Source organism: Ruditapes philippinarum, unplaced genomic scaffold (genome assembly GCF_026571515.1).
Source record: "Ruditapes philippinarum isolate M1 unplaced genomic scaffold, ASM2657151v2 ctg232_1_1_1_1, whole genome shotgun sequence".
Taxonomy (NCBI): domain Eukaryota; kingdom Metazoa; phylum Mollusca; class Bivalvia; order Venerida; family Veneridae; genus Ruditapes; species Ruditapes philippinarum.
The window spans coordinates 292,086-318,902 of NW_026854319.1; the positions used below are offsets into that span (position 1 = coordinate 292,086).

General features: G+C 32.7%; 1 protein-coding gene across 1 annotated transcript; it reads left to right on the forward strand.

The window, feature by feature from the left end:
* The first annotated feature begins 1,662 nt into the window (after positions 1–1,662).
* LOC132739803 (uncharacterized transporter slc-17.2-like) lies at positions 1,663–24,327 on the forward strand. Its single transcript, XM_060727607.1, has 11 exons — positions 1,663–1,993; positions 4,992–5,009; positions 6,991–7,511; positions 8,256–8,343; positions 15,567–15,662; positions 16,461–16,616; positions 17,668–17,714; positions 21,322–21,454; positions 21,745–21,986; positions 22,448–22,505; positions 22,947–24,327. The coding sequence occupies exons 1-11, from the start codon at positions 1,672–1,674 to the stop codon at positions 23,138–23,140; spliced, it is 1,875 nt and encodes a 624-aa protein (XP_060583590.1). The 5' UTR covers positions 1,663–1,671; the 3' UTR covers positions 23,141–24,327.
* The last annotated feature ends 2,490 nt before the right edge of the window (positions 24,328–26,817 follow it).

The following is a 26,817-nucleotide window of genomic DNA, read 5'->3' on the forward strand; positions in this document are numbered from 1 at the left end:
TCATCGGCGCAGGAAACCGAATGCATGTAAAATGCAGCGATATTTTTTATTGTGAATTCTTTTTAAATCATTGTTTAATATTTAACCGATACCGCGAAAAAGCCTGGGTTACCATGGGACTTGGACCTTTGATTAAATTAACGGTAGACATATACATAAAGAGTTATGTCAAACGTTTCGAATAAGTTATAGAAAGAGCACCGAAACACGAGGCTATCTGATTTGTACGAGGGGGCATAGCCCCCGAGTATTAATCAGATTGCCGAGTGTTTTTGGTGTTCTTTCTCTTTTGTATCATAGTCAAACATAAAAACACGTTCCCTGTTGTCACAATATGAAACGCCGGGAAAAAGTAACCAATGAACGAGCATCTGAATGTGATATTTCTGTCGCTTTCCCTTTCTCTGCCGTCACAATAAGTAAACCCCAGCAAAAATGAGCCAATCAATGGGCATGCTCTGGAGTGCGGGTAACTAATACCTGCACTCAAGTTAACGCACTGTGTATGTATATGTATACGATTTAACTCTGACACATTTTCAACAGAAAGGTCCCCAAACTATGATACAATAGAAGAAAGAGACCTGAAACAACTTCATGTCTACTATTTATTATTGATCTCTTTATAATAATTGCACTGAAATGTTAGAATCTGTTATTGAAAATTATTTTGTTTATGATGATGTACTATAATTATACAAATAATAAAGTTCTGTTCTGTTCTGTTAGCATTAATTATTAATTAAGTCTCAGATCTACTAGGTTAGTAGGTTATATCACATTCACGCTATATGTGAATGCCTTATAATTTTAATATTATGCACGGATTATGGACCGTTCCGCGACGGATATTTTTAACCGATGAAAGTGATCCGTTTACTTCAGTGCGGTATAAACCGTTCCGCGACGGATATTTTTAACCAATGAAAATGACCCGTTTACTTCAGTGGAAGGAATATTAACGCGCCTAATGACATCAAATGTGACGTCAATAAATTAAATGACGTCAATGAACGTCTCTGCTTAAATCTTTGACTATAGTTCAACATATTTGATCGATTCTTTTTCTGTTAGCATAATTAAAATGGAAATAGGTACATTTTTGCGTTATAGCTGGATCTTATACAATATAATACATAGACCTTTAACGTTTTGTACATTATTAAGATTTCACATTTGCTTTTGAGATAATGTTGATGACGTAGATTTCTAGCCTACTGTAGCATTTAAACTCGAACTGAATTATTTTACAAGAACGCACTTATTGTTGTAATCAGTTTTCCTTAATATCTGAACATAACTTTTGTGGTAATTACGATGAATGATAATAAAAATAAAATTTGCTTGAGTTTTCGGAGGCATTTTAATTGCAAAAGTAGCAATTTTTATTTCTCCTGCATTTGGCTTTGGACATATTTAATATTGATTTATAATGGTAGCAAGCTTTTAGATATTTCCTCTAATGTCAATTACCTGTATGTATTTATCTCTCAGACTAATACGCAAGTCTTGGCAATTTAAATGTTTTTATGCCAAAATAATTGTAAGTCATGTCACCTGGATCGACCACGTGCTGAAAAGTCTAACTAGAAATGTCACGTGTGCAACACGCATGCGTATAGAAATCGGAGAATATAATAATTGATATTAAATTCATTGCAGGTAAAAAAGATGTCGGAATCACCGCAAGTGTCTCCGAAAGGAACGCCTGATGGCGAGGAGAAGAAAGTTCAAACCACCGAGCCTCCAATAGCGAGCGTCAAAACACCTCTAGACCGCGTTAAAGCCAGTGGAAATAAAGAATTACAAAGACAGAGTAGCACAGGCTCCGCTCGGAGAATTAGAACAATTAGCAGCATGAGTAGTGGATCGAGAGGGAGGTCGGACTCTATATCAAGTTACTCCCGCCGACCGAGTTTGAGTCTTGGTCATGCCGACTCTCTCCCTATGTTTTTAGAAAAGCCGACCGCGGAAGATGTGGACCTCGATCAAGGTAATGCAGACGTATTAATAAGGGTAGGCCTGAGGGTTATTGAGTGCTTTAATTAAAAGATATTATACAGTCGAACCCGTGCACAAGACAGTCTCCAAAAACCCCACATAGATCTGTTATCATAAAACTTGTAAGGAGCATGGATCCACCTATTCCTATAATTTGCAACAATTATAGCATTCATTATCTTATTTTAACAGAGAGGCGAAGCAGCCTAGTAACTGCCTTTTAATCATTTCTATGGAGTGGTCTTCGCAGGGGTTTGACTGTATGCAGATATCATTATTTGTTTACAGAAAATACATGTATCATGTTTTAATCCAGAGAAAAATACCTAGAGAGTAAGGAATTCATTTAACAGTTATAAGAACAGGGTTATGTCCCTGACATATAATAAGTTATTGCTGTTTTACCCAATTTCTAACTTTTAAAGCAGCACGCCTCCAGATTCATTTTCATGGTTATCTTTCATGAACATTTTGGAAAAGTATTTAAATGTTATTTACTTGTGAATGAACAAAGTTCTTAATTTACACATTGCAAGCGGCACATACAATCCAAGTAAATTACCACAAAGAGGTCAAAATGTGCAAAAATAGCCCTTACTGTGTCAGGAAGGCAGAATAAATATGGTGAAAAATACTGCAAAATTGGTCATTTATAACTTGTAAATAATTACATGTACTTGAATCTTAAATCTTTTTACTTTAATTAAAATCTTTTAAAAAAGTTTCATTTTCTTGAAATTTATTGGCCCATCTGGAGGCATGCAGCTAAAAAAGTAAACTGATTTTTTTTTGTATTTTGTTATTATTTTATTTGTATGTCGCATTATTTACATATTATGTAAAACAAGGTAAATTGCGTGTTACGTGCCATGTAGTGCAACGTTGATTTCAAATTAAAATTTGTTGCAGTTAAAAAATATTACTAAAACTCATTTTAAATTACTACTTATCTAACAAACATCTTAATTTGCATTTGTTGAATATGCATCATCATTAAGTCTGCAGTATTCAAACCTTGTTAAATTAATATGTTTACCGAACCGTGAAATACTTTAAATATAACTTAAACTTTTATATTTGTATACTAATTTTGCGAAAAAAAGCAATTGAATGTGTGTATAAAGTTCGGCAAATACAGCACATAAATGCAACCAGACAGCTTTTGATGAAAATTTAAATAAAGTTTTGATATAATGCAGCAATCTTAAGTGGATAATATGTGAGGAAAAAGATTAGGTATATGTGGAAACATTTGTTTTACGATGTTTTAACTTACAGCTGATGAAAACAACATCCTTTAATAAATTATCTTGTTTTGACCGATGACCTGTTTAAATGACCTTCATAATGTAATGCTCTCTTCTGTACAAAATCTTGGCCTTGTCCTATATGAAGTTCATACGGACACAAGTACACAAATGATACAACTATCCTTTTTGGTGGTGTTGGTAGTTTTCACACCAGATCACGGCAATAAACCTAACTGAATATACCAGAGCAGTTTAGCCACCGCATCCTTCCTGGACAGGCTGTCAAGCAGTTTACCAGTACTTTTTTGCCTACACTTTCTGTTAACTTCTGCACATGACAGAGCAGAGGTACAGTGCGAATGACTGTAGAAAGGATTTTATGATCAAGTACAACGAAAATGATATGAACCGTCCGGCAATCGAACCCTGTGCTTGCACATCATTCGGAACACCTCTCGCCGATTACGTCTCGTCCGGCCCTTTCTATCGTACTTCGGAAAGCTAAAAGATCACGTGGTCTAGAATGGTTTCGGCACATCAATGTGAGACATTGTAATGTCAAAAGAACGTGAAGATAATAGTGTCGCATCAATAGAAGAAGAAAGTCAGACACTGCAAGGGCTGATAGTTAACATTGCTGTGTCGAAAGAAGAAGACGAAAGCATTGATGTAGAAAGAGAAGGAGGGATGACTGTTGTTTCATGTATAAAGCAAAATGTAAACTGTCGCATCAACAGAACTAGGGGGAACATTGCAGTGTCAAAAGGAAAATGCAGAAACAGAAGGAGGGATGATTAATGTGTCGCATTAACAGAACAAGGGGAAACCATTGCTATTTTAAGAGAGCAAGAGGATTACAGTGGTGCATATAATCGACACAACATGGAAATCTTCTTCCGTGTCAATAGAACATGTCATAGTTGTACCAAAAACAAAGAAAAAATCTTGTCATGACAAATGAAATTTGATTGCATTGTTGAATCAACAAAACTACGAGAAATATGTTCCTTGTCGGTAAGATAACATGGTTGTATCGACCCAACATAATAAAAAGAATGTGTAACGTATTGAATAAAGACCGAAAATATGCTGTAATGCAAAGTTAGGGTCGTTTCTATTTTTGTTGGGCTTAAAGTCATACTAATTATTGTAAATGTCATAAGGGACTTTCCAGCTTAACTTGCGGGGGAGGACATCAAGCACGCATCCTTCGGCGTGTCATTTCATGAATGAGCGGGAACCTGATTAGAACCACTCTGTAGGTTTCAGCTTACTGGTAAGCTTCCTCACATGCTCACTGGCGCGGTTCGAACCTTAAACGGTATGTGGCAAGCAATGTACAGTCAGTGAACTTAACCACTCGGTCACAGACTAACTGTTAAGGTCAGGTTTAAGAGAGCATTATAGATGAAGGTCATTTAAACAAGTTATAGAGAATGACTGGAGTGTGTGAAAATAACAATCGGACCGAAAATAAGGCGGAAGATGGTTCTATTCTTCCAAATGAGCATGTTGAACTAATACTGATTACCCAGTCAGAAGGTACTGAATTAAACACCAAAATGTCTATGCAGTTATTTGGAAGTTAACAGCTTTTATTGTTAAAACAATATAAGCAGGAAAAAATGTTTTACATATAATAGATTGTATCATTTATATTATGTGTTTGATTACTTAGTTTTGGCTTTGGGTACACCATTTTATATTAATAATATTCAATAATGTTTTCTGCATTTACAGTTGCCATGGACAAGGAATGTAATGTCTCTATTATGACTATATTTCTGTTGTGCTGTTAATGCTTTTCTTCCATTTATTATTTTTTTCGTTTTTTTTCCACGCAGTAACTAGATGTATTTGCTTTCTACATTTCTGTACCGGTAATTAAATTCGGTTATTAAATTTGGTTATGAAAATTGTTTGTTATCAAAATATCCAAACAAAGCCGCTACTTTCTGGGGAGCTTCTTCGATTGTTTTTAAAATTGCTCATTTAATGAACATATCTTTTTCCTAACGATAATTCTTTAATGCTATTATACTAATATCTTTGAAAAAAATGCTATTTTTGATGCTAAATTTGGATATTTAGATCTAAGTAAATCTTATAGTATTTGACTTCATAAACTGAAGGTATGGGACATGAATACATGTACATAAAAATATAATGAAAATTTTACTTCCTTACTGGGCAATGTGTTTTATTTAATTTTTCAATACAATATATAAATCAAAGGAGTGAATAAACAGTAAATCTAAATTTTATTTTCATGTTTTATATAAAAAAAACGTTTTTAAAACCGATACAAGAAGTTAAATGCATATTGGACAAATAGTGATTCGCTTAGTTGGGCTTTTATACAGCACTTCCTTATATAATATTACATTTGTATTTAATGTGAAGTCTTTTAAAAAGATAGTATGCACACAGTATGAAATGCATTGTTAAAATCAGTAATATAGCGTATGTAGATCTAAATTTAGTGTGCTTTTATTTTTTTAAATAGAATATATAGTCATTGTAAGGAAAATTAATGCATGGCCAATTAATTTTTGTTTTTTGATAATTTAGGATAGAAGTGTACATGAGATAATACTATTAAAATGCATAAATGGATGTGTTAAGATTTAAAAGAAGCTGCTCGTTTTCGGAAGATTTTAACTCGGATATAGAAAACGGTACTGGCTGTAAGTTCTTGCTAACTCTAAATGACTTCAAATAGACTTAGATTTTTTTTTGCAGCTGCTGTTTCATGTCTAATAATATTTAATTTTTAAATAATATAAGGATGTACTTTGATTTTCAAACATGTAGGTAAAAGTGCTATATAAAATGGAAAAAAATGTGTTTTGGCAATACGTTCTGATGACGTCATTGTAAGCGTAATTCAAAATCTCCTCAAACGAAAGTAGCGAAAACCGATTACTTTTGATGGGATCTAAAAATTTTCTTAGCTGATGCAAATTAAGCCATCTTTAACTTACTTTTTGCAGCTCGGCCTCATAAACTGTAACATAGAGAATGTAATATTCTAATATTCAACGTTCTTACTCGCAAACTTTCTTGATTTATGTTAACACAAACTTGCAGCGCTTAGAAATTGCAAATGGCGATAGTTTTCTAAGGGGAGTAATCGTAATTGGTGTGATTTCACGCTGTCGCAGAGTTTTTGGTCTTTTTTCATGTTGTTGTGATTATATAGTGCTTGTTCTTAAACTTGTGTTTGAAGCTTTTTTCATCTTTTAAGACATTGATGATGTTTCTTGTTTCATGTGTGTTTACTTATTGATTGGCAGGGTCATTTTTCTTAGATATCAAGATTGTTAAGTAAAAATATCAATCCTCATATAGTTATATATGAAAACAAATTTATGCGACTGTGTTTTCTATAAATCGTTAAAACATTTAAGATATTTTTTAATTTTCTTACATGACTTCATAAAGTTTAAGTGAAATTTTAAGATAACTGATATTGATTAAAATATAGCTTATGTGATAATATGATGTGCATGTAGCTCAGGTTTTATTTTTAGACATTTCTTGATATTATTTCATCCTTAACTACTTTATTAAATTTTTAAATAGTAAATTCAATTAATTAGAGGAATTTGTCAAAATTTTGAATATTTAAAAGCTTTCCAAAATGTAATTATTATTTTTTCAGTGAATAAGTAGGAGCACGCGACTTTATTTACAAAATAAGAATATACATTTATTAGATCTATATTTTATTTAACAGTACCATGGTGGACTTCAAAACGTTTGTTGCTGTCGTTGACATGCTTTATCGGTTTCTTCTTCCTGTACTCCGTACGTGTCAATCTCAGTACAGCTATCGTCTGCATGAACAAAGCAACAGACGACGCGTCTAGCAATACAACAACAACAACACAAACGCCAGCGTTCACATACGTTAATACTACGTTAACTAACGGAACTGTTATAAGCGTCACAGTTCCAACGGTATCAACTACAGCAGATCCGGATGTACTTGTTTGCAAACTGTTAACTGAATCGAAAGATCTAAATGCAGAATTTGCATGGTCGAAAGGACTTCAGGGACTTATTCTAGGAGCGTTTTTCTGGGGTTACACCGCCATGCAAATCCCTTCGGGATTTCTTAGCGACAGATTCGGACCAAGGATTACCGTGGCATGTGGGATGTTCCCTGTTGCTATTTTGACCATATTGTCACCATGGTTGGCAAGAGGAAGTCCATATCTTTTGCTTGTTGGAAGAGTGTTCATAGGTGTAGGAGAGGTATATTAACCTTTACCGTACTAAATTTCTGAAATGGGCTTGTCCATCTTTTAATATGGACTTAACCATTCATTCTTTTGGGGGAAACTTCAAAGTAAAGCAAAAAGTGCAGACCACGACCATGATCAGTTGGCACACATGTGTTTGTCCGATTTTGGTCTGCACTGATCACATGGGTAGAATCCCTTTTTAAAGTGACATTATGCTCATTTTATTTGAATTAACTATATATGTCAAACGATTAACTGTTAACAATATTACAATGGTGATTATTGGAAAATATTTAGGATACAATATATAAAAAGGCCGCCACAAATTGAAAGTTACAGGTAAATTCAGAGGGATATTTACAGAAATTTCAGTGGGTCATATGAGTTATTTATCATGCGAAGTAGACTATGAAATTGGAAGGAATCGTGGCAAAATGTAAACTTATTTAACTTCCATCTGTACACTCACCAAATACCCTTGTATGAGCATAATGTCATTTTAAATAATATTTTATACATTGTTTGTATAGTTTAATACACAGTTTCGTTGTATTATATAAAAGGCGATAAGATCAGCTGAAAACGTTTATTTTGATGGCAATGAAAACCGTTTAACATTAAATAATACTTTTAATTCAAATATATTTTAGATTTAAACTATGTCTGAGAAGCGGAAATGCATCCACAAATTTGAAGTAAATTAGTTATTATAAAAGTGAGTTTTTATGGTGACAAGTGATTCTTTTTTTCACAGGCAATGATGTACCCAGGTATGCAGTCACTGTGGGCAAAGTGGGCTCCACCTCATGAACGAAGTAGACTTGTCGGATTCGCATTTGGAGGTGAAAAACTTAGTGTTTCTTTTATTTAAAAAAGCCTCAACATTACAATTATTTGTATGTCTGTCAATTTCATATTTACGTGTAATGATAGTTTCGAGCTTACTTTATTAGCAGAGGGACTTTGGTATATTTGGTTACCAGAAAAAATACTAGTCACTGTTCCCTTTTGAATTCTATTTGTACCACAATCTGACTAAAGTTCAGATATACTTATTTCTTTTTATGAAGATCTGATGACGACCGTTTATGTTTCGCCTTCTGATTGGCTGTGTGAATGGTCACCAGAAATGACTTCGTATTTGGTCACGGTCAGATCTAAAAGCGGAGCGTTATTTAGAGATGATTTTAATCAGATTGTTTTTTACCATTTCTTCCGATCACTGTACCTTTCTTTGGAACCTACATATTTAAACTTGAACCTTTCTTGCGATAACAGGAAGTGGACTTGTTTAACACGGTGCTTTTGCTATTTTTTTAAGTAATTATCTACATTAAAATAAACACAATTGATGAAATATTAGGTGAAAGTCTAATACTAGAACTGTATTGAAAAGTTTATTTTTAATGTAAAAATAATTCACACGTCATCATAAACATAAATTACATGTGTGTCAATAACTCTTAGCTAAATAATCTTAGTTTTCCATAATGCCGACATAATTAATAAATTATATAACAATATAATTAGTGCCAAGTACAAAAAAAACACATGCGTCTACTGATTGTATGAAGCAAAACTACATTTATTGATTTGGTTTTATTGTTTAAAGACAATACAAACATAATCATTTTGTTCTTTGGTTAATATTTACAGTTCCTAGTCGCATACCCTCTATTTAGTCATGTTTATTTTCTGCTAAAATTGCGGACAGAATCTCGGGTTATATTTTGAGAAAATTATGTTTATTTCACTGTCATTGTTACTTATTTGGTTTACCAAGGCCGTATTTCTTTATTCTTCCAGACGTGAGATTTTTTCCCATATTAATGAGTAGGCTTGTTGTGTTCAATACTTCCTATTTCTTTTTTTTTTGCAAACAAGGAACATGAATACAATTCCTGACGCATTATTCACACCGGAAATAGAATAAGTAACTATGATGACTGTCATACAGAAAAACGGAAAACATCATATCTTCAATAGTCAAATTAGCTTTTTCTGACGTATATACTTTAAGATTTTTTTTCGGATATAACAATATACATGTAGGTAACATTAATTGTTGGTTTAATGTAAAAACATCATATCGAAACTATGAACACAAATGAGAAAGTTAAAGATGGTACGGTATTTGTTTTTAATCATTTAAAATAGTACTTGGATGGACTCTCATTAAGCCTAGAATACATGACAAAACCAACATAATGGGTTTGCGACCAGCATTGATCCAGACCAGCCTGCGCATCCGCGCAGTCTGATCAGGATCCATGCTGTTCGCTATCAGTTTCTCTACTTGCTATAGGGTTTGTAAGCGAACAGCATGGATCCTGATCAGACTGCGCGGATGCGCAGGCTGGTCTGGATCCATGCTGGTCGCAAACCCATTATGTTGGTTTTGTCATGGCACGGCTCATACATACATACTCGGAGATGATTTATCAAGTTTGAACTTACCTGCTGAATTTTTTACAGTTCATTTGAATTGGAAAGGATTTCAGTAACAAATTACAAAATATTAGCTGCCAGCAAGATAAAACTTGGTCAAACTGCACGGGTTGGCAGGCTGGTCTGTCTCTATACTAGTGCCAAAGGCTAATCACTTTCGGTTACTGGTCTACTGACTCATATATGGCAGTTGATGCAACAATGATCAAATCATATTTTTTTATATTCATTTTCTATAGATACATAGCGAAACCGAATTAACTTTTAAACTTATTCTTCAACAGATAAGGAAATTAAATGCGTGGTGATTGCGGGGGAATTTTAGAATTAAATGATCGTACATGCATGGTATTTGCTGTTTATTCTTGTTAAACGATTTATCCACTTTCACTTTTTATAGGATTTCGTTTGTTTCCTTTTAATCTCTTAACATATGAGCCGTGTCATGACAAAACCAACATAATGCGTTTGCGACCAGCATGGATCCATGCTGTTCGCTTACAAACCCTATAACAAGTAGAGAAACTGATAGCGAACAGCATGGATCCTGAGCAGACTGCGCGGATGCGCAGGCTGGTCTGGATCCATGCTGGTCGCAAACCCATTATGTTGGTTTTGTCGTGACACGGCTCATTTGAACTTCCGTAATTATGTTGAAGTTACTTGGAAATGAGAATCGACTGATCGATTATAGACTAGAGGTTTACTATAGGATTTTGCTACGACCACGTTTCCCTTATATTAATCTAACTTTCTGCGAGTTCAGGAAGTTAACGGTACAGCTTAACATTAGGTTAAAGGCCCATTATGTCCCAGAAAAGCATGTATTATTATTTCCTCAAGTCTCTTTATTTTATGTGTCATGTTATAGTTTCCAAAAATGTTACTCATTGGTCATTTACCTGCTACATCTTTTGCTTCTGTTGTTTTTTGGCAATTAGTACAGACACAGTGATTGAGTACCTTATGAGGAAGTCAAAATACTAAATTGTTTACATTTTGCTACTTTCATGACAAATACTTCACATTCATCGCTATTTTCTTCAAATTATAAGCACTTAACACACTCTTAAAACCATTATTTGAACATTATTAATGAAACTAATGTTTTCCCAGTCTGAAGTAGGTAAAATTTATTTGTTTCTGGAGCATTATGTCGCAATTATACTAAAATGAGTAAATTAAGTGCAGAAAAAACAACAACAAAAAAAACAAAACAACAACAACGAAAAAGCAACAATATACTATAATACTGTCAAGACATCTAGTAAATTATTATTGGACAATGCCCGATCAATGTCATCTGATAATCTCATGAATCCTGCAAATTTACCAACATTTGATTGAAGTGGTGTTCGGTTGTAAAATCAGTGATACGCATAATAATTGTCGGGCTTGTTTCTGTCAACTGTTGTTATTAGTTTATTGATTGTTACGTTTACATCGGTAATTGTTGACTTGGAACGATGTCAATGTTTTGGGAATTTGATAGTGGGATAGCATTTTGAAAATAATGGTTTTAGTATTTGGAAACTGAGCAGTATGAAAAATGAAAATGTGCAGTCTTGCTCATTCCTTTGTGGGACTTGTTTCCATTGATTGCTTTTGATTATGAATGATTGATGAACAATTGAACAACATGAAACTTTAGGATTACTAATATCTCGCATCATGTTGTATATGACGTCATGTAAATGTATCACGACCATCATCCGAAAGAAAAAAGTAATGCAGCAAATGTAAATCATTCATCAATTTTAATTGTATCTAGCGCATGATCAACGTGAAGGTGTTCCTTAATCTTTTCTTCTTTCATTTCTTAATGTAAGCTGAAGCGGTCAGAGTTAGTGTGGTTTTCGTGATAGTCACGAAGAACTCTTTTGGCTTTCGTTAAATTCCGTATCTTTGAAAGAATATTTCATTGCAATATAATTAGTATGCTACTTGTGGTACCTTACATATCATGTCAAAAACCACAATTTTACCATAATATATATATATTTCTGGGGATGAAATGGATTAATTATATGTTGTTGCTATTGTTTATTTGATCCTCTCGTAATGTCAACATGCACCACAGAGATTCCTAAAATGTTATCAGTGCATTAATGGTTCTTAATTAAAATATAACAAATGTGTGGTTTGCATCATTATGAAATATTTCCATTTTCAACAACTTTGCAACCATTTGTCCCATATTTATCCCAGATCTGCAAGACAAACGAGACAAAAATATATATTTTAATGCAGACACAGTTAGTCCGTGAAGTATGTTACAAGATAGATTTGCATAAATGAGCCGCAACTCTCGGCCCTTTCCGTCAAACCTCGGAATTATTTTGAATAATAGCCGAGATGTTCCATCTTATGATGACCTATTTTTACCGAGATTTTGACAAATATAAAAAAACTTTGTACGCGATTATGGTCAATTAACTTCGTTATTTATATCACCTGGTTTACAGCTAATTATCTATGATGTCAACTGATGAAATTAACAAACAGATGTTAATTAAGGCCACCTGAAAGCGTTTAAGGCAATTAATGTTAATTTTTTCTTGGTTGTACCATAAACGAGAAATAATGGCTTTGTCCCTAGTCATTATATATTACGTTTCCAACCAATTTGTCTTATGTCATCGTTTCATGTCTCCGGCCAATTTGCTATTTTTTTGTCATTGCACTTTGTCTTAAACCAATTTCACACCCTGTGTCTTGGGGGAGACAAGGGTAATTGTATATCGTGGTGTTACATATATAATCTGACCAATAGGAATTTGCGTCTGTAGTGCATATCCTTAGAAATTAATGCAGCGGTGAAGTGGCAGAGATAACCTTCTGAATATTAGCAAAAACTTGAAGTTAAAAGTAAAAAATAAAGAATAGAACACGCATGTACTTCATGTTTTTATCCCCCGCCGATGGAATCGGGAGGGGGATATAGTTTTGGCGTTGTCCGTCCGTCCGTCCGTCCGTCCTTCCGTCCGTCCGTCCTTCCGTCCGTCCGTCCGTCCATCCGTCCGTCCGAATTTCGTTTCCGGAGTAGTTCTCTGCAACTAATGGCTGGAATTCAACGAAACTTTATGGGAATGTTGATCAGCATGTGAAGTTGTGCACCTGGGTATTTTCGTCTGGATATTTTTAGTATTTTTAGAGTTATTGCCCTTGACTTAGTAAAACGTCCGAATTTCGTTTCCGGAGTAGTTCTCTGCAACTAATGGCTGGAATTCAACGAAACTTTATGGGAATGTTCATCAGCATGTGAAGTTGTGCACCTGGGTATTTTCTTCTGGATATTTTTAGTATTTTTAGAGTTATTGCCCTTGACTTAGTAAAATTTTGTAATTTTCAACTTGTGTCGCATGTAACTCAAAAAGTATTTGACCTAGAGTCATGAAACTTTACAGGAATGTTGATCAGTATGTGTAGTTGTGTACCTGGGTATTTTCATCTGGATATTTTTAGTATTTTTAGAGTTTATTGCCCTTGACTTAGTAAAATTTTTGTAATTTTCAACTTGTGTCGCATGTAACTCAAAAAAAGAGTTTGACCTAGAGTCATGAAACTTTACAGGAATGTTGATCAGTATGTGTAGTTGTGCACCTGGGTATTTTCGTCCGGATATTTTTACTATTTTTTAGAGTTATTGCCCTTGACTTAGTAAAATTTTGCAATTTTCAACTTGTGTCACATGTAACTCAAAAAGTATTTGACCTAAAGTCATGACACTTTACAGGAATGTTAATCAGCATGTGTAGTTGTGCACGTGGGTATTTTTGTGTGGATTTATATAGTAATGTTAGAGTTATTGCCCTTGACTTAGTAAAATTTTGCAATTTTCAACTTGTGTCACATGTTACTCAAAAAGAATTTGACATAGAGTCATTTAACCTTATTGGAAAGTTGCTCAGCATATTTAGTTTGTTCCTGGGGTTTCGCTTGTGGATTTATCCAGTATTTGTAGAGTTATTTCCCTTGACTTAGTAAAAACTGTTTCATTATGTTGTTATTTGATCCTTGAGTGCTTGAGTTAGAATCAACCAAACTTTACAGGAATAATGATCAACATCACTAAAATTACGAATAATGAAGTCTGGAGATTAAGATGTTTTTACATCTAGGTGAGCTATTGTGATCCCCCACCGTCCGTCGTCATGCGTCGTCAGCAATTTCTTTAAACAACATCTCCTCAGAAACAAATGACTGCACAGCAACCAAACTTTACAGGAATGATCCTAGGGTGGTCCCTTGCCAAAGTTGATCAAATGGTTCCGGTCTGTTGCATAGCCTTATGTCTTCAGTTGTTGTGTTAATAATAACCAGTACTCGGCGGGGGATATAAATTCAACGAATTTGCTTGTTTTTTATAAGACTGTGGTGTTTTTTTTACACCGATGTAAAATCTCGCCTGAGCCGGTGCTAGAGGCTGGGGGGGGGGGGGGGAGGGTTGCTTGCGTTTATCACTGAGACGTACATGTATGAAGGCTCAGTGATTAATCAAACCGAGCATGCATTATTCTCAATTTTGTTCTAAATTTTATCTATTTAAATTGTCGTTTTTAGATAAAATATTTTCACAGGTATGCGACATGTCGTATTTGAAATATGAATACATCATGTAGTTGTTATTTCTTAGAGTTTTCTTTTGGGCTATTTCATTATGTCAGAATGCAGAAACAAACGGATGTTAGGATTCTGTTTATTTTCTATACATCATAACTTTTCTGATCATAGAATTTATAATAATAAATTCATTCATTCTTGCATAAAAATTTCGGAACCACTTATTAACATTATCAAATATATACATTAAACAATGTACCTATGAATACATGTCTTATATAAGCGACATGTTGAACTGAAATACAATATAACAAAACTTAAAGGTAAGATTATTTTGAAGTACACAATTTCATTTCATTGAATATAGGTTGTGACCTAGTCTTTACTACTAAATCATGGTTTATTAATGAATGACTGTGTGAACTGTATTTGACTTATCAGATTGACCTTTCAACGGTTGTTGACCTCTATAAGAGCACATGCCCTTTTAAAATCTTTAAAGAAATAACGAATATAATATTATAACAATGAAAAAGATAAAATTATCTTTTTGAAAATAATAAGTTTGTCTTAACCTCGTTTTTAAGCAGAACACAAAATTCAGATTTAATGAAGATTTACCGGAGAAAATCATCGTCAAATTTTTATTTTATCTAAGGGACATATTTGTTAAATTTTGATAATTCTTTCAAGTGGGCAGTAAGTGTCGGCTGCTTCAAATTCTACATGTATATATCCTGAAAATTCTTTCTTATATGCAGAACCATTTTTCTATATAGCTTTGTTTTTTTTAACATTGAAGGTTGTTTTCGAAAGACAGAAGCGTATATAAGCAAAAACTTGTAACTGCAAACTTCTAACTGAAACAAAAATGCACTTGGCATTATTAACAAGCCTGTTTATTAATCAAATGTTGACAGGAAACCTAGTTGGTTGACAGATTTGTTGTATAACAAATATTTCTATAATTCGTCTTCTGCATCTCGAGAAAATAAAACCGGTAAAAACTGCTGAATTTGATAAAATATTTAAAAAAATGTTTTTATACTTTCAGGGTCACAATTAGGAAACGCCCTGACCTTCCCATTTGCTGGGCTGTTATGTGCGTATGGTTTTGATGGAGGGTGGCCGTCTGTGTTTTATGTAACAGGTAACATACATGTTTTATTTTGAATAATCTTCATTTTCAAAACAAGGAACGATAATTTTATTAGTTGCATATCACTGTTTTTTTATTACAAAATCTTAATCACTCAAAGCTGACTTTTAATGGTTCCCTTTATCCCTCTCAATTAATATTTATCATTTTCAACCATCATAAAGACAGGCCAGCTTCCACTCCTGTACTGTCTGGCAAGGCTCTATACTGCTTAGATTGTGTATTTTGATAATAAATTATTCAAATGGACTGTTCCAAGTTCGAAACAGGGCAAATCCATTACACTAATCCTGCAGATTAATGGTTAAAATGTACAATTTGTATATAGTGAATATTGCAGCAGATGTCAAATAAATGCATGTTTTAAATAACGCTAATAGTTCGCAAATTGACAATGCAGCAGATTTCAAATGCAGTGTATGTTTTAAATAAAGCTGAAACATGTTCAAATTGTAAAAAAAAGATAAGTTCGCAATGTAAATATAAGTCTGCGATGTCAAATTAAAAGAATACATTGTTTACTATTCATACAGTTTTCTCTCTAATGATATCGTTTGAATAGGAACATACGTTGATGACACGAAATAAGACACTTTCTAATGTGTTTTTAGAACCAACCAGCACTAAGCAATGAGTGTAAAGTTTCTAGCTTAAGGACACAATGTCTTGGCCCTGACAGGGTTTCAACTCCCTCAGTCCAGCGCTTCCTTATAGTGTTAACCACTCGGCCATGCCGCCACTATTTTATTTTGTATTGTAATTACATACATACATTACTGTCCTCATCAGGTACGCTATGTTTGCTATGGTGTTGTCTGTACGTGTTCTTTGCGCGGGATAGCCCCGGGGAGATGAAAGGAATTAAACCAATTGAACGGAAATACATCGAACAGTCACTGGGTGTGTACGGGCAAACAGTCGAGGAAAGACTTCGAAAGCGAGTAAGTTGACACAAAACATTGGTCTGTTAAGGTTTTGCATGCTGGCGAAAAAAATGTCGTCTGATGTAAATGTCGTCTGCTTAATTATTTTTCAAAATTTATCAAATTTTTGTCGAAATAAAAAAATAAGAATATAAGGGGTGATTGTCAATCGGCATGGTACATTGGCAAGACGTTGGCGTATTTAACCAATCGCAACTGTTCGACTTTTTCCGTCAGTCTCGTGATAAGCAATGCGAATAATTATCGTGGTGTTCCGATTGGTATTTAACTCCTGGTCAGGACTGGTACCAAGCTGTTTGCAAAAGTTACAGTGATCTCTATTAGTTAAGGGTTAAAATTTGTGCGATGTCATGAAAAGTTTAAAAACGTGATAGCCAAAAGTTCATTGGTCAGAGATATTCAATTCTTGTAGTAGCATCAGTATTAAGTTGTCATTTTAACTATGATAAAGGTTCACTGTTTAAACTTTTCATACAGTTATAACCTTTCTTCAGACATATTAAAATGTCTTCTCCAGTTCTAGTAACTACCAAAAAACTTAGTTTGTATTTTGTTTTAACTTTTTAACTTACTTAAGTTTTAATTGGGAAATCCAGTTGGCCTACCTTTGTTTGTTATAAATGTTAAAAGATACACCGAATAAAGTTTTGCCAAAGTTTTTTTCGTGTCTAAAAAAACATTTTTTTTTTGGTGGGGGTATTTTAACCTGTTGCAGAAGTGTATCTGTTAAGTTAAGATACAAAGAACGCGCATTGTTTAAATGTTAAAACAGACGAGATTTAGGGCAAAAATATAAATATCCATTATTCTAGACTATATACAGGTCATTGTCGGCCCGAAGTAAATATTTATATTCATTGGGGCGTAAGATGTATTTTTTGTATTTTGTTATACCTGTGTTATATGAACGTTAAATGAATGTTATTTCGTTTTAAAATGTCCATGATTTATATTACATACTAATATAATGTAGCAGATTGATGGTGATGTTAAGTTGAAACATTACTCAACTTGGATGTAACATAAATTAAATGTAACAATTTATTGTGTAGAAAAGTTAAACATGCAAAGTTGGTCTAAATTAAAACAATCGAATTATGTAAGACATGTACACATGCATGCACTAGTTGATCCCATTTTGATTTCATTTTTGATATAATTACATGTATTAATGCCATATTTGATATTATTACTAAGACCATATTTGATATAACTACTAAGACCATATTTGATATAATTACTAAGACCATATTTGATATAATTACTAAGACCATATTTGATATTATTATTAAGACCATATTTGATATTATTATTAAGACTATATTGCAACAAGACTTAGAAGAAGCTCATGTGTCAGTAAGCTGTCCCTGTAATATATTGTTTAATTTATATAACATAACTTCATGTTATATATATTATTTCTAAAGACCTCCTTAACAATAAATGATATAAATCAATAGTGCTCAACTTTAAATGCCATTTGCAGTCAATCTATAAATCAGTAGAAGAGATATTTAGCATATAAATTTGTTCTGTGTTCTTGAATGCGTCATATAATTATCTTGTTAACAAATGTTTCCTCCATCCCGTAATCCCATTCTCATTTGGTCATTTCATTATGCCAAAGCCTATAGACTTATGACTTTTCCTGTATGCAGCTTAGTTAGAAAGAGTTTTGGCGAAATGGTTATATGGCTTGGCCACACAAACCATATTTATATTTATATGATTATATGGATTATTCGATGAAACATCCATTTATAATGTACATATGCCAGGGTGTGTTGAGACAAAATTTCGGAATTTATTTTGTGAGTCTAACTTTGCGCGGTATTTTTAACCCCAGACCCCATTGTTACACGACTTTTATAAGTTTGGCATCAAATAGATGCTAGAAATAGTGATTTTGTACATAATTTTATGTCCATTGAACAGCAGTGTCTGTGATAGAAAATAAACAATACTCTTAAAATAGAAAATCAGTGACAATAAAAAAGCAATAACATGTTAATGGGCATAGTAACCGGACAAAAATTGTCTCGAAATTGGACAATAAACTCTTTGCATAATTTCTCCTATGAAATATAAAAAATGCGTGTTCATACAATAAATTGCATGTTTAAGCAATATTTTATTTTTCAAGGCCGAAAACCATATAAACAAGATCCAGGTAGTTTTAAGTTTTAGGAAGGCGAACGCAATTTTATTGCCTGTTTTGAAGGGAAAGAGTACATTTTAACAAATAAAACCGACAGATTAAAATGAAATTAATACAAGATGAATATGGTATTGAGGTATCCGTAACTTTTATTTTACTGGTGGTGAGGATACCATGCTATTAAAAGCATTATATATGTAGATGTATAAGGTCTGTCTGTACCCCAGCACCGTCTCGTTTGACTTTGCCATGCACTAGTTGATGCATAAAATAAAATTTTCAACTTTGGAAATCTACAGACGACAATTCTAATTCAAATTAGGAGTTGTCAATTATAAATTAAACACCCTTTTAATGTTAAAATGCTTTGTTTAAATCGGTGCTAGGGGGTTGTTGGACTGGTAGCTTGCATTTACACTGTCAAACATGGACATGCTTAATAAAACCGCACTATATATATATTGCTATGTTCGCTGGCCTTGAAATGTTTTCAATATTGACAATTGATCAATATTATGCTGAAAACGATACTTGTTATGCTGTATTGACGTTTTGCAAAAAAAACTACATGTATACCGTTTTTATAGCTTGCAGTTTTCAAAGTTACAAAAAATATGTAATGTTATGTGACATAATATGAAGAAAATTGTGTATTGTCAGCGTGAAATTTACAAAAAAGGTATAACAAGCAATTACGCCCAATTACCTTTAATTGTAAACGTGTACCATGTGACCTACCTGTTCATGAATCATTTCATAAATCTAGTCCCATGCTCAGCAAATATCAACAGAATAGATAGTGAAGTGTTTTCTGTTGTTGTTGTTTTTTTAAACCGTCAACCATTTCCGTCGCGTCAGACGAAAATTTGAATCAGTTTTGTGTCCAATTAAATTTACATGTATGGGGGCGTACAGACGTCAACAACTTTATGCGTGTTAATAAAAATCAGATCTGCTTCTCTGAGATAAAATAAGTGTTTCAAATTGACATTAGATTATTGGTCATTTTGCGGTCCTCTTGCGTCAAGAAGTTCTCTATTCTAATAACCATTCTGAATTTTCTCCGACAGTCTCCAATCTTCCAAGACAAATTTTATTTATTGATTTTGACGCCAGACTATTTTTCCTAGGCTAGACATTTTACGTGACTTTATTAACATATTATACTTATACGATGTACGCGTGCTCGTTCCAAAGTGTCCATTCGATTGTTGTAGTGTTATGTAAACAGGATATTTGTGATTACAATATATCTGTCTGCTTGTCTGTGCAACAAAAACAACAACCTTCCTGAAATTTATTTATAAAGGGAAACAACTACTTGATATACTAGTCATTGATACTTCAAGAGTAGCACCCCCTGCAAAACACGCACCCTATAAAATGTTATTTTTGTGTGAAAAAATATTGAAAGAAATGCTGTTGCCGTTTCTTAATATGATATTAATAGTATAAATACTAATTACTACGAATGTTACTAAACTGAAATGCATTTTCATTATTTATTCATAAATTATAAAGTACCATTTTCTTATTTTAGAAACAAGATAAGCCCGGGAGGGCCACTTTACATCAGGGGCCAGTTTGGGCCATCTTTTGGCTGAACGCATGTGGTAACTATGGAGCGTATATGTTTGCTTAACACAGATCCCACTTACATGAAGGGAAGTTCTTAAGTTATATTAATCTGTAATAGTAACATAATGAATTTTTTATCGGATAATGTAAAAAACATTGTATTAAACCTTGAAATTTGTGTAAATAGATTTTGCCATGTTGTTGAATTTAAAGTCCATTTTGAAATTTAGGGAATTTTATTCTCAAAATACAAAAATTGAGCCAGCAACAGTAAAGAGTCTGGTCCTATTCCATGGATGTACAGGTTGCATGACTCTAACCTCTATACTTGCGACGATGGTGAATCACTTTCGATTCCAGCATGTTACTTGGTACATTTTTGTCTATAACGTAAGAAGCGGTGTAATGTCAGATTTTTATTGAACAGGAAAGCTTATCATTAAAGGTTTGATTAAAATACAATTTTTATTTTTAATACATTTGTACGGATGATAAGATTCTCAAAAGTTAGAAAAGTTTGAATATAAAATATAAATACATGCATTTAATGTTTTGCATTCTGATGAGTTTCCATGGTGACATAGCAAAACTTCTGCAGAGCAACAATCTTGAGGAGACAAACGATTTCGGTTGTTTTTTTAGATTTGTTACTATAAATAATTGTTACTGTAAATAAAAAGATTAAATGTATTGTGAAGTGTTACTGTTGGAAGAATTGACACTGTATATATAAAGAGACCATTGCTCTACAGATGGCCGTTTTACCAAAGTTGCACTGTACATGTTTATTTAAAAAAAGAACTGCTGTCCATAAACAAGAGATCAGCAAATCAAACCTGCAACAGCTCCCAATTTCGCTCCCTGGACGATATTTAGTTTTTCTTTATATTTTTTTAATTTTCTTTGTAGATTTTGTTTTTGTTTTTTTAATGGTCATATATTTCCAAATATCTATTTTGTTTATTTTTAGAACGGTGCCTTTTCTATGATACCGTATTTGGTATTTTGGATGTTTACTATAATTGGCGGGCAGATTGCTGATGTTCTTATTACAAAAGAAATTCTGACCATTGAATGGACTCGGAAATTATGCTGTGCTTTAGGTAACAAAAATTTGGAAATAAAATGTTTTAACTTGGCAAGAACGTTTACGTCGAATTCATTTAAGTCAAGTTTTAAAAAAATGCCTTAATACAATGAAATACATTTATGTTAGCCCAAGTTTGATATGGGTCATATAACACTTTGGTGTTTCACTATTGTTGCATATCTTATGATTATATTCATACCAAATAAAGTCATTTGACTTTGTCGAAACTTTTTTAAAAACTGATTAACAAATGCCTTTATATGGTATAATGATATAAAAAAAAATTTCATTACTTTATTTCAGGCACAGTTATTCCTGGCATATTTTTAGTCATCACCGGTTACATGGACTGCGAACATCAAGTTGAAGCAGTTATTTTCCTTACACTGTCTATGGCGTTCTGTGGTTTTCAGTTTAGTTCATTTTTCATAAATCATGGTGACATAGCACCGCGTTATGCAGGAACTGTGTTCGGATTTACAAATACAGGGGCCAGCGTTCCCGGTATTCTTGCTCCATATATTGTAGGTGCGATCACTCCTAATGTAAGTATTTCATATTGAAATGTCAGTTCTTTATATAGAGATCAGTAATTTACGCAGTCGTATGAAAACTTGTTTGAAAATAGATAATAACATTTATTTGGCAGTGATTTCACCAGATGAAAGATGAAAACATTTTAAAGATTACATATTCTTGCATTAAATTCATTTCAAATTCTAATGACTTATTTTACATAGCTTAGATTATTTTCCAAGTTAGATTGCTTATTTGTTATGACACACATTCATGTCAAGTCTTGTTTGCTTAAAACTGTTAGAATTTCATTTTCACTTCTAAAGTTATGCTCATATTTTCCTTTTTCTTTTGATTTTCTCATACCCTCTACTTTTCAATACTATAAAGTACTAAATTTTTCTTTAGTATCAATAATTTTCATGTCGGACTGGTATATTTTTAAAAAAAAATACTCCTGGATTTATATATGTAACTATTTGACTTACAGAAAACTCGTGAAGAATGGTTGGTAGCGTTTTATATAGCTGGGGCCCTTACTGCTAGGTGCATAATTTATCCCCTCCAGCAAAAAATAGGGTTTTTTTTTTGCATTTTTTAACAAATAAAATTTTTCTTCCGTTTTTGAAAAAAAAATAATAATAAATATTTTTGATAAATACACAGAAAAACCCAAAACATACAGAAACATAATTTAAGTCCACTTTTTATAAAAATTGTATCCCAAACTTCCATATTTAAAATAGTTTTTTATTTTTATACAATGCAGAAAGAACAATTTTGGACAGTAACAAACAAACCCAATTGGGCCTTCCTTTGGGGTTTTTTGAAACAAAAATTTCAAAACATTTCTTTGACGGGTTTGGTTTTAGAACAATTTTAAATGTTTTCTAAACTAAAAGTCAAAAAAAAACCCCAAAAATAAAAATAAAATCTATAAAAAAAAAAAATTTGGTGTAAAAAAACAAAAAAAAAATATTTTATCACAGTAAAGGGCATAGGAAAAATTAAAAACATGTATAATAATTTGGACATTGTAGGAGAAGTTCAGGACTGGGCTAAAGAAGAGATTGATGACTATGTAGAACCGGAAGAAGAAGCTTATCCTTTGAAGGGTATAAAAGAGGACGATGAAGATGATGATGGAAATAAAACGGAAAAGAATGGACTCAAGTCGGATTAGATGGAGTAATAGATTTAAAAGAAAATAAATCTATAACATCACTGAATGTAAGATTCACGCGCTTAGTTTTTAGATTTTCAATTACAATGTACAACCTTATTTTAAGATCTTGATAGTAGGAAAATAGATGGACTTAAATTTAAGAACATTTAAGAAAAAATGCTTTATACTATGCCAATTTAAACGGTTATGTATAATGCTATGTTGACGTTAGATTAATCGTAACCGTGAAATCGGTAAACGCACGTGGTGCAGATTGTTATTGGATCGTAAGTGGATATTTGACTATCATTGGACTATGATTGGACAACTTTTGTCTAAAGGGTTGCAATTTTTGTGTTATATCGTAGCGACGGTTTATGATTGTGTTCTTTCAATGAAAGAAACTGACATAGGTTAGCAATCTCCATTATACATATTGCTATGGTAAATAATGGTGTTTTAAAACTAAGTTTCTTCCGATGTTGTTAAAAGGTTTGCAATCTCGAATTTATTTTGTGTTTTTTCTTTCTTTTGTTGTTGTTTTGGAATGTATTTGTAAATTGTTTATAAGTATAGCTACTGTATTTGTTTGGACAACTGTATTCAATTATTGTTTTCTGTCAACGAAAATATTTGAAAGGAGAAATTAAATTTCCCCTGCAATTATAAATAGCAATTAATAGTATCTAACGAAGTTACAATGTAACATTTATTTCAGTTCTTATTGTGTTTTAAGAAACATACTTACTTGATAGATAGCAATTCGACAGACATTTTTAGTAGTTGTTCTATAGAGATAATTTTCATTTTTTTATAAGTTAAATTATCATTGGCTTGTGTTAAAAACAACCGAGAGATTTGTATGGTAACACCGTGTTACTTTTTAATATCAAAAACTGATATCTTAGGTTACCACAAGATTTGACGATTAATATAGACTTATATTAATGTAGTCAAGGGAAGTTTGAAAAGGCGAGATTGTGACGAACTTTATAACTTTTTTATGGGAGAATAACAATTTTAGTAAATTACAAATAATTTAAGGTTCTTTCTATAATATTTTTAAATACATGTTTAAAGTCAGAATCGGGCTAAACGACAAAATTATCAGCGCCATTATTATATTTAATATGAGTGTAGATGAAAAAACGTGTAATTGGTTATATAACAATTGAAAATTAACATTCAACATCTTGTGATAAAAGTAGATCGATACTTGAAAAAAATTACCATATGTTTGTAAATAATGTCAACAACCTTGTTTTGCAACTTTTAAGCTCCTATGGAGCAGATCCCATGTATTCAAAATCATTACCATACCGTATAATCCTTAACCTGCTGTAACCGTAAGTCGTAAGCATTTGCCATGAGTATAGAATCAGGCCAGCCTACACATCCGTGTAGTCTGACAAGGCTCGATACTGTTGTTATATCAATTTTCATATTTTGATACCGAAATCCCTTAAAATCTGAATGGATTGTTCCGTATTCAAAGCTGGGCAAGTCCATTGGATAAATTCAGTAAATTCAGCAGACGAAGTGTCGTCTGCTTTTTAATAAAAACTATTGAAAAATATTCACCGTACCATTGTTAAATATATTTTTTTTCATTTTGTAAATAGTTTCTATACATACATGTATATCATGATGCTATACATATTTCTTTAGATACGTAATTTATTTTACTTACATTTTTTCTTGTAAGTAAATGGTTACTGTAGAAACTGGTGCTTTGAAAGGATATGTTGATGTGCCCTTTTTAATTTCTCATAATTGCATTGATACGTTTTTGTTACTGTATTCATCTATATTTTCTAGTTCTGTAATCAGGCTAAATATTAGCTGTAAGTATTTCATATTTTTCTTATAAAATCATTATTTATTGTAGAAATATGGTACCAATACTTAGTATTATAGGCATACCAATCTTAGAATAAGAAATTACATTAAGGTCCACCATAAGAAACGTGGTAGTCAGCAAGAAAATATAGTTGAGTCAAACTACACTTATTGTCCTGTTAAAGCCGTGTCCTTGGAAAGTCCCACATATCTATTCTGTTAAACATGTTACAATGTATATAATGCAGAGTAACTGTCGCCATCACTTTTAATTAACGATAGCCATCGATATGTCATTTCTATCTATAACTATCCCCATTGATATGTCATTTCTATCTATAACTATCCCCATTGATATGCCATCTCTGTAACTAACTTATCGCCGACATTGTGACAGCTCTGTCTTTAACTTATCACCGCCGATATGTCATCCCTATAACTAACTTTCGCAGCCGATATGCCATCTATGTCTTTTAATTTATCGCCGTCGATATGGCATCTCTGTAACTTAACTATCGCCATCGATATTCACCTCTGTCAAAAACTGATCGCCGACGATTGACATCTTTATAACTTAACTATCGCAATCTATATGCCATCTTTATCTAATACTTTATTATTGCGATATGTCATCTCTGTTTATTAACGTATCGCCGTCGATATGACATCTCTCTTCCTAAATACCACCGTCGATTTGACATCTCTATAACTTAACACCGTCGATATGTCATCTCTATAACTTATCGCCGTCGATATGACATCTTTAAAGCTAACTTTCGCCGTCGATATGACATATCTATAACTTTACTATCGCCGTCGATATCTATAACTTACTATCGCTGCCGATATGTCATCTCTATAACTATACTATCGCCGTCGATATTATATCTGTAAAACTTGTATGTTTAACATAATGCCAATTTACATTTTACTTACATTATCATACATTTACAAATGTGGCAATATTTAGCATTTTAGCATATTTTATCTGTGTATTTAATTGACCGTTAACTTTGTACGTTTTTTAAAACACAATTTATATATATATAAGATATCCAAATGAAGAATGGCACACATCTTGCCGGCATATTAATTATAACTTTGGTAATTACATACGAGCCATTATTTCTGGCATTTCATTAATTTGACATAACTTTATACGAATATTACTCGTTGTTGCAATGGCTAAATTTTCGTTGCATTTTTTGCGGGACAGTTCGCTGCAACTGAAGACCATTAATACGTGACTCCTTTGACACTAAAACGAACTTCTTTTGTTTAATTATATTAAAATTATAATGAATATGGAAAATTGAATTAAGGATGTTAATGAAAATATTTAAAAAAAAACAAAAAACGACCCCACACATTTAGAACTGTTTCTTTAATTATATTGAACGAGATTGTACAGTAGTAGACATGTGGTTTCTTTTTTGTTGTAGTCTTGATGTGTAGAATTTGTCAAGTTTTTTTTCTGTTTGGTATTTCTATTGTGATGTCTATTGTATTTTAGCTCACCTGAACATAAATTGCTCAGGCGAGCATTTATGATAGCATGGTGCCCGTTGTAAGTTTGTTCTCTACGAACTATTTAAATAACTTCTCCTCATTATCCACGTGGCAGATATCGACCAAACTTCACATGAAATGTTTTTAGCTTGCCTTCTACACAAGAAAGATTATCTGATGTATGAATAGGTCTAAAGAGCTAAATAAAAGCTGTAAAAATCTTACCCTTAGAAACTATTATGCCCTGAGCTTAGGTATTTTTGCATGTTAAATCAACTTCCGGTTCTCTGCAAATTTCTTTTTATAAATTATGTCCCCTGTGGTCAAAAATTGGACCCTCTTTGGAG

Coding starts and splice junctions, on each gene's coding strand:
- LOC132739803 (XM_060727607.1), top strand. CDS start 1,672: ATGTCGGAATCACCGCAAGTGTCTCCGAAAGGAACGCCTGATGGCGAG. Junction 8,344..15,566: donor TGTCGGATTCGCATTTGGAG/GTGAAAAACTTA, acceptor TTATACTTTCAG/GGTCACAATTAGGAAACGCC. Junction 16,617..17,667: donor AAGACTTCGAAAGCGAGTAA/GTTGACACAAAA, acceptor TTTATTGTGTAG/AAAAGTTAAACATGCAAAGT.